The sequence below is a fragment of the Platichthys flesus genome, chromosome 3, assembly GCF_949316205.1.
Source record: "Platichthys flesus chromosome 3, fPlaFle2.1, whole genome shotgun sequence".
In the NCBI taxonomy this organism is placed as follows: domain Eukaryota; kingdom Metazoa; phylum Chordata; class Actinopteri; order Pleuronectiformes; family Pleuronectidae; genus Platichthys; species Platichthys flesus.
The window spans coordinates 22,349,845-22,359,577 of NC_084947.1; the positions used below are offsets into that span (position 1 = coordinate 22,349,845).

Below are 9,733 nucleotides of genomic sequence, written 5' to 3' on the forward strand. Positions count from 1 at the left end.
TCTGCACTCAAACAGGCCTAAAAATACAAATAATTTAACTTGTAGTATAGTCTATTCAGTTTGTCTTTTTTGTTCCAGCACTTTTCATTATTCTTTCTTTACTCCTTTTCTTTCTTATGTCCCCGAACTATCCTTATTTCCTTCTCTCCATCCGAGGGTCACCTTGAGAGTATTGAAAAGTTGTTTCATCTAACACGAGGCGGTGGTCTAGTGGCAGAAACTTGTACTATGAGCAGAGAAGGTCTCTGGTTCGTCTCTGGTTCGACTGCAAGGAGCGATAACAATAGACGAACCTGGACTGATCTGTCCAAAGATCCAAGAGTCTCCCTACCCTGTCTAGTGCCCCTGAGCAAGGCACCTTACTCCCCCAACATCTGCTCCCCGAGTGCCGTACATGGTAGCTCAATGCTCTGTGTCACCTGCACGAGATGGTTCAAAAGCAGAGATTAAATTTCCCTACCGGCATGAGTGTGCCTTTGCATGTGTTTGGAACTAATAAATGCATCTTAATCTAACTTTTCTTCATTTTCTTAAACTAGCTTTCAGGGGTTGGTATTGTATTTTGAAGCACAGAGAAAACAGCTTAAAGAAAACATTCTGATGGATCTGTTTGGATACCAGCAGCCTCCCTAGTGTGAGCTCATATGGTAAGTCATTTTTTAATTTTATAGCCGACTGGATAATGATGTCTGCAACATAATTTTGTCTAGTAAAAGCACTTATTCAAGATGCCTGTATTTTTATATTTTCACTTGGGAGAATACAAGTTTTGACTGTAATCAGTAATTAGATTTTGACAAGTAAAATTCAAACCACTTTTGCCATTCATGTGTATGGAGTTTTTCCATTATAGTTAACTACAATTAATTTGCAGATATCCAAAATTCATTGGCAGACATCTACTTCACGTACTGTGGATATCTATAATGAAGAAACACATATAAATTGATGGCAAAAGCTGTTTGAATCTTGCTTGTCACAAAAAAATTTCAAATAATTTTAACTTTTATTCTGTCAAGAGAAAACTGTAGATATGTTATATCAAACTCTTACTAGTCACAATGAAGTCACAGACATATTAAATAAAACTCTTACTCGTCAGAAACATGTTAAATCAAACTCTTACTAGTCATAAGGAAGTCGCAGACTAGCCACAAGGTAAAAATCGCTAGTCCAAATGAGGTAGCAGATCTGTGTAATGTTAATTAAAATGTAGCTACTATTAGCATTAGCTCACTGAGTGCAGGCAGCGGGCTCCTAATGAAGCACCTGCCGCAGGTGTGCTGAGCCTCATGTCTCTGCTGTTTACATGTGAGCGGTGTGGACAGGGACAGACTGTGAGAGGCAGCTCATCCTCGGGGTTCTTCGTTCTTCCTCAGGGTTCATACTCACGGTTCTTCTTCAGGGTTCACAAATGTTCCTGCTCAAGATGAAGGTGCCCGCGGAGGAACTAATGAGCGACATATTGAAGCGTCTGACGGGCGAGTCCGCGCTGCCTGTGTACAGCAACATAGAGAAGTTCAGGCGAGCTAAAGACGGCCTTTACTTTGTCGCGGAGGACTTCAACGAAACGGTGAAAAAGAGGGAGCTGGTCAACGCCAAGGAGCGACTGAGAGTGAGTTCCCAATGGAGGACACTGAGAGAGCAGATAGTTCATGTTTAATGACAGTTTAGTGATGTGTTTGACAGACAGTATCCAGGTCCAGGTCTGTCAGGCTCCCTGAGATTAGCTAGCGTAGCTGGAGCTTGTAAAGCTAACTAACTGTACCTGCTATTAAGTTTCCAAAGACCTCACAGTACACAAAAACAGTATTAATAACCTTGTACACACACACCACACAAACTTACACACTAACTGAGGCCTGCATTTCATCCTTGTGACCACCACCCAGTCATACTGTCCGGTTATATTTTGGTTATAATCTAATCTGTGAGGGAAATGTATGAAATTTAATTTCCAACTTTTAACATTATAATAATGTTAGCAAGACCGTTTTATTTATGAACCATATTTCCTACAGAGAGGTGAATTAAAATTGCTGTGCAGGCACATTAAAAAAACACATACACTAAGTTGAAGAACCTTAAGCACAGTTTACATTTTTTTTTCAAGATGAGAGTTTTAAAGAGTATAATTAAAGAGGTTGAAGAAATGAAATGGATACATCTTTGTGAAAAAAAGTTGCCAGGTTTTGATTCAAAGCATCTCTCCTGCTCTAAAACCCATCTCATCCACTTTCACTGATGAATGCTGTCTTTTGTCAGTTTACATCTTTTATTTTTGAAAGCAAAAGAGCTAAATTCAATTTGATGATATATTCCCTACAAGAGAGCTCCTCAGACAAAGTATCATCTCTGATCAAAATAACTATTTTCTGTGACGATTGGCTTTAACCTAAACCTAAACTCCAATCTCTCTCTCACTTTACCAGAAATAATTTGGAGTAGAGGATACTCAACATTTCACTTCATAAAAGAGTGTGTGTTTTGCTATAAATCCTTTATATAAATGAAGGTGAAAACAAAAACTGATAAACTTTACCGATGTCATAAGAATCCCTAGCCTGGATGCCAGACGAACTTAGCCCCGCCCACAACATTTGATATTTATCAATATTTTATTTTTAGTTACATCACTTGGTGATTAATATGCCAACAACCTCTGTCAACAAGTTGTGGTTTATTTCCATATTTTAATAACTAAGCTCTCCAGATGACTGAATATCATACATTCTTCTGTCATCATATGAGGATAAGCAGCTATATTTACAATTTTTTCCCTGTAGTCTTTAAAACAATATTTTTGAAATACAGTTTGACCTACAGCAGGAAAAAGCATCCTAGATTTTCATAAAGTAACTAAAACTTTGGAAAAACAGATTAGTATATAACGCACATTTAGATGATTTTACTGGTTATACTTTTTTAACAACTCTTGTGTTACATATGTTGTTTCATCAATCAACAGTACTCTTTTTCAATCCTTAAGCATTATGTGCTGGAATTTACCAACACAACTAATGCTTAGTGAATAAGCACTTAACTTCTTCAAGCCCTGTGGAAATGCAATGATACTGCAATGGTTCGAAAACATTAAAAAGTATCTCACAATGCTTCACTATTTATGTTAACCTTTGGCATCTTTTCTGTTCAGATTCGCAACTTGAACACCATGTTCTCCCGCCTGAAGCGGATGGTGCCACTTATGCGACCAGACCGGAAACCCAGTAAAGTGGACACACTCAAAGCTGCAACAGAGTACATACGATTGCTTGTTGGAGTTTTGCAAGACACTGACAGTGTGAGTGCTTCACTCATCAGGCCTCTTTTAAAGACAAGTGTTCTTTGTTTTACTTTCAAGGACATCACTGCCACGAAATGTTGATTAGTGTTATTTTCTGTTTTTCAGCATGATGGCAGTGGGACTGATTTTCTAAAGAACGCAATCACTTACGGTCAGACTGAAGGTTTGAGCAATGACCTATGGAGAATGGATGATGTAAGTTTGTCTTTTCTACAGTGAATCCGGATACTGGTTTAATACTTGTAATGGTATCGTGGTTGTCATTGCAATCTGATTGGCTAAACTGTATGTTCCTAAATTTTACTTTCAATTTAATTTTTGAAATATGGATCAGAATTTCTTAATGAGGCGGGTGAGTATCTTGACAGTAGACAAATAAGTTCAGATATACATTTTTACTGAGATGTGTCTTCCTGACAGCTGTTGAACATGTCAGACGAATGTATGGAAGATGGATTCACTCCAGAACAAGTAACAGAGGATGGCGATATGACCAGACTGGTGTTGCAACATTGTGCGCTGCCTGCATACCAGTTCATCATCCAAGTAGCACCTGACCAGTCTTCGGTAACTCATTTAACTTTCCTAACATTATTTTGCTTGTTTTTGTTGTGTTTTTTTTATTTTTGAGTCAATTTCGTGTTGATCACGCTGAATCCAGCTGGGGATCCGCTGCTCATCACATGGACTTCACCTCACTTTATACTAGAAGGCCAGGCGGAGAAAGTCTGCAGAAATTCTACAGACTGTCACTTGGACACAGTGCATGTCTGAAATAAACTAAATAGAGAACCTGTCATGACTGAGTTTTAACACAGCAAGGAACTAGAGTCTTACATATGGACTGTGTTACCAAAAAGTTATCATTCAGGGTTACATTTTCTTCATTAATATAATCATTGAGATTACTCTGCTTCCTCGAATAACGCACACATAAAATAAGGCCGGATGGCATAAACACACGTAAATAAAAAAAATAGGATTGAAATTCCATATATTTCTACTTTTGCTCCTGCTGTGGAATATAACAAGGATGTTTTGCCGCAGCTTTCAATAAGACATTAGACACTGTCCATATGCAGCAGACATCCTTTATCCACAATAATCCCACACAATGGAGACAGACGCTCATTGCAGCCAGCTTCTCTTCTCTTCTGCGTATATTGTGGCTTGTGAAAAGGTTGTTTAGATTACATTACAGGGATCTATATGGCTTACAATTCCCTAATTCTCTTTCCGTCATTACCTGTCACATGTCTGGAATATTGTATTATGATTTTTATAATAACGTTTTTTTTTTCCAATCAGCACAGAACATTTGAAACATAACAAACTACTCCGAAACACTACGATTGCAGAAGTAGAACGTGTTAAAGTGACTGTCTTGTTCATATATTTCATGCTCAAGAGAGAAGCATTTATAAGATCTAATATTTTAATGATCAACAGGATTGACAATTGAGGGAAAATAACTTGAGAAATGTATGATGTTTAAAAAGGGACAATGATAGTAGTAATAATATTAACAAAAAATAAGGATCATTCATTATTTATTTGTATTTATACAAACCATTTTTAACAATGCTCATAGACACTTTACCTGGGATACAAACAAAAAAACTAGAGAAAGTAATGAGAAATATACACAACAATGCTTTGAGTGGTAGATAAGACCTTTTGAAGTGCAGTATTGTAGTCAATATAAGAGCAATACACAATAGGTTAGAAATTGATAAAATAAATTGTAATTATCATCATCATTATAATTACTAGTTCATGAAACTGAGTGGATGTCTTCATTTCAATGACTTAAAAAAAAAAAAAAAATTTCTAATCAATAGAACATTTAAATATGACATTTTGTAGTAAATGTCAAATCAATTTCAGCTACTGGATAATGCGCAGTGAGTGAATATCAGTAATTTTTATTGCATTCTAATTTGTTATTGAAAATCAATTATTGTGTTAATTGCTGAAGTGGATGTGAGGTGTATCAGTTGTATATCACTGATTCATTTTGGGACTATTACTATCAATCTTTCGAAGACGAGACCTGTAGCCCTCATCTGCACAGCTAGAAAGTCACACCATTCACACAATAGGAAATCAGATCCATGTATAATTGCTAAAATGATCTTGCAGGAAGATGCTACAGATGCAACAGGCAATCAACACGAAGCATTTGATTTGTATTCAGTGTCTCATCTCAATCCTTAACAAAGATATAAGTATGTGAGTGTGTGTGTGTGTAAATTTCCAATGAGGAAATCTTCCTGAAATATAAAGCTGGAAATTGGAAAAATTAATTCATTACTCAGAATCTCCGTCTTTAAACTGGAATGTGTATCTTTTTTGTTGGCACATAAACTTCTTTTTTTCATTCAACAGATGTCTCAACACTGCTGAATGATGTGAAGAGCAGATGACCAGACCTAATACTGGGAACATGCAAGGTGATTTTTATTTATTTATTTATTCATGAATATCAGCTCGGTTATCAGAAATATATGTTTACAAATCCAAACAGACTAGATCAGTGGTTCTCAACCTTTTTTCAGTGACGTACCCCCTTTGAAGAAAAAATTCTGCCGAGTACCCCCTGACCAGCGCAAAGCTTTTTTGGTTGAAAGAAATATGTAATGTGATTTATTAATCCTTGTAACTAGACACATTCAAATTTAAAACTCCATCAATTTCCATAACATTGCTCATTTGTAGTGGTCTCTCTTGAACTATTTGGAAATAAAAAGATGTAAAATAACTAAGACTTTTATTATTATCTCAATATAAATAACGATTTGTGCACATCAAAAATAATTATCAACTTAAAGTGACCTCTTTTGGGATCATAATAAAGATATGTTCTCAAACTGAACTCATGAACTTAATTATAGCTAACACTTCTTCCCAAAAAAATTATCATTAACTTAGTTTTAAATAAAAGATTAGCTCAAAAAAAATTTTTTTTATATTTATCATCTTAAAATATCTTCTTTAAGGATCGAAAAGATTACTGACAGGTAGCTTGTTTCCGCTTGCTTCTGGGAGGCTTTTTGCATCGTGTCTTGAGATGACCTGAATTCAGAAAGTTTCCTCTTAAAAAACTCAGGTGGCTTAGCAACATGACTTTCATGTTTTGTCTGGAGATACCGCTGAAGATGTGGTGGCTTAATGCCACTGTTGGCTAATCTCTCCCCACAGAAAAAAACAAAAAGTGTAAATAACCCAATCTACGTTAATGTTAATATTGGTGAAATGTCTTTCTGTTATTTTATTGTGAAATATTTTTTCGCTTTAAGTTCATACAATTTCATTTCCGCTTTTGTATTACAGGCTTTTATTTTGAAAGGGTACCGGTAGAGACGCGGACTTCTTATTATGAATCATTAACTTCACAACGGAAAACTTTTACGTATTAGCGCCCATTCGAAAAGGCACAAGCTCTCACGGTGTTGTTTAGGGAAGGCTCTCTGCTCTGGTTTCGCCTTCTTTGGCGCTTGTCCCTCCTGTTTCAGCAGTATTGCTGCTGCACTTCAACTCGACTCCATTGTTGAAGTTTTCAAGGCAGGTGATGACAGGCGATGACAGGTGGCGTGTGCCAGGTTGGGTCAAACCATCGGTATGGGGGAGATTCTGTTTTTTTAGGATAATTAAATTGAAAAGCCTACTGAATATAACATTTAGTTCATAAACTTACACTTATATTAAATTGAATATTTGTTAAGTAACAATTTTTCAAGGGTTTTTGAATGGATGCTAATTTTAAATATAAAAAAAATTAATCCCAAGTACCCCCTGGAGTACCTTCAAGTACCCCCAGGGGTACGCGTACCCCCATTTGAGAATAACTGGACTAGATGATAGGTAGATTCGAGCACAATTCTCCTCTTTTCAGTACAGACACTGTGAACCTCAGGGTTTTATTATTAACACTATAATTTGTATTTCCGTTTAATTGTTATTGTAATGAAGTGTGTATAACTATTAATCTAGTTGTACTGGATGTAAATATGAACATTAGACCAGGAGTATTATTATGTTCCCCCTTGTGGACTGTAATTTCGTTGAAAATTGGCACAAAACAAGCCACAGAACAACTAATAGAAGTTATTTTTGACTGTGCGCAACAGATGAGGTGCATGTGTTAATAAACATCAAAGACCGAATTCCTTTTAGCTGCTCCAGTTACAGGGTCCTGGTGTTGTGCATGTCTTGCCTCACTGTCATAGTCATGACTACATTAGCCTTTCAGTCGGGACTATTTAAATCAAATTCGAAACTAGAATACATGTTTACATTTTAATTAACTGATTCCGGATTGAATTGTATTTAGCTAGTTAAGTGTTAAATTATGGTTTCTCCCTGCTACCATCACTACACTGACAGATACTGTTTGATCAGTATCCTGCTCAAGTTCAAATTAGCCATGACCTGGAAGTTGCTGAGCTCCCCAGACTCTTGCATATTATAGAAGAAGTTACCCCCATTTACTTTTTCATGAATTATGACTGAATAACACTGAAGCATCCACCATGGGAAAGATCTTTCTAGAGTAACTTGTCCCACTGATTTGAAATGCAAGGTTACAGCGCCCTCTTCTGGTTGAATTTCTCATGTCTGTGGCATTGCTGTCAGGTGTGATCAGTCATGTGCATTGTTGCACATACAACATGAACTCCCACTGATATCACAGCAACACACCAGTAGCATATCATCATATGGAGGACACAGTAGTGCACATGCCATAGAGTTTGTGCACAACCAGGAAAATACATTTGTTTGGTTAAAAGTGAATAAGTTGATACATCCTGCAGACAGACAAACAGACTAAATGTATTTAGTACTTTTTTTTTATGAACTAATAACAGATTTGAAACAATAATTGTGGCATGTACAAAAGTCAGTACCTATCTCAGTTTAATTCTTAGTAGTATCTACATTTTTACATCTGGAGTTATCAGCAGCAGAAACCCCAATGTGAACTGCCATGTAAGTCCCAATGAGTTAATGAAGATTGCAAATGTAAAAATCATTCATTTTAAATTCAATTTATTAAATAAAAAGTAGCAATAATAAAAAAGTTTAATAGTCATCGTTTGTGTTTTTGCTACAGGGGCTGTAGTTACCTGCGTTTATTTGAAAAAACATCTGTTGTGGAGTTTTGCATGCAACTGTATGCATAATACTTTTTTGTTTGTTTTTGAGGGCATTATTTAGTGCATATATTTCACATTCATAATTGGGAAACAAAATGGTGAATTATGATGACCTATGTAATAAGTGGGATTCCGATATTTGCCTTAAATCGTCATCCCTCTTCAGATAAAGTACTTTTTATGCATGTAGAAATTGTGCTAAAAGAAGTGAGAGATGAATTAACTACAATTGTGTTTATTTAGGGACCTTTTGCTTTGAAGAAAGGATGCTTCCAGAAGAAAATTCAATTTTATTTGTTTTATTTATGTTGACTTAAGACTTAATATTTTGTTTGAGTATTTATATATATAAACGTATGTATAAATGTGTTTTTATTTTCATTTTACAAACTGTATACTTGGAAGCCTTTAGAAACATTTACAAGCTTCATTTTGATCTCATTTATCTTTAATAAGTGTATTATGTTTTCTGCTTAATATGTTTAAATACGATATAAATAAATCTCAACATCTGCATGTACCAAGTTTATGTTTGATAAATATGAATATCTTCAACTTTAATAAAATGGCTTTGTAACCTGTATCTCATTAGAATATCTTATTCCAAAGAACCATCCTCCAGTGAATGGTAGTGAACAGTATTGGGCTAAAGTCACTTAGGCTACTGTCTGTTTGCCCTCCATAAATGAGCTGCCCCTCTGGAGGAAAAACAAGGTTTGTTATTGTGGCTGCAAGAATATGAGGAGTCAAATAATTGCTGAAGTTTGACCAAATTATTACATCGGCCCATCATATCACATTTTGTGTCAAGAAATGAGGCAAAGCGATTCGCTATGCTCTTTATTATATGACTCTGTCCGAACTGATGTTTACATTGTGAATGGGAGTCTGAATTTGCTAAATCTTAATTTTGAATCTTGATCTTGCATTTATCTGAATTTATTTATTAAGAGTTTATTTTCAAAGTTTGAACAATAACATGGTTTGCAGTCGGATAGATGACGGTGCTGTGCTCACGTTTAGAGGAATCTGTATCCTATTTGCAGTAATGTGTTGACTTACACTTGCGGGGGTAGGGGGTGCCCTTTTTGTCAGGTTAGAGCGACCCTTCTAAATGTCTGTGCACATCCCTGCTCCTGTGCTCGGGCTCTTTCTCATTACAACAGATGGTGGCGCCTGATATTGTTTTGCTCCCTGTCGGGCCTATACCCAAATAATCAACGTTTGAGGACACAGCACATACAAACCCTCCACAGCTTCACGGAGGTTTTAC

At 36.1% G+C, this 9,733-nt stretch overlaps 1 protein-coding gene across 2 annotated transcripts; it reads left to right on the forward strand.

The window, feature by feature from the left end:
- Positions 1-1,302: 1,302 nt before the first annotated feature.
- On the forward strand, positions 1,303-8,907 carry figla (folliculogenesis specific bHLH transcription factor). 2 transcript variants are annotated; one of them, XM_062382183.1, is made up of 6 exons: positions 1,303-1,615; positions 3,155-3,301; positions 3,410-3,499; positions 3,725-3,871; positions 5,693-5,757; positions 8,704-8,907. In XM_062382183.1, the coding sequence occupies exons 1-5, from the start codon at positions 1,415-1,417 to the stop codon at positions 5,708-5,710; spliced, it is 603 nt and encodes a 200-aa protein (XP_062238167.1). In that variant the 5' UTR covers positions 1,303-1,414; the 3' UTR covers positions 5,711-5,757; positions 8,704-8,907. The 2 variants fall into 2 exon arrangements, with proteins under 2 accessions (XP_062238167.1, XP_062238168.1); XM_062382184.1 differs by lacking the exon at positions 8,704-8,907 and adding an exon at positions 8,418-8,693.
- Positions 8,908-9,733: the final 826 nt, after the last annotated feature.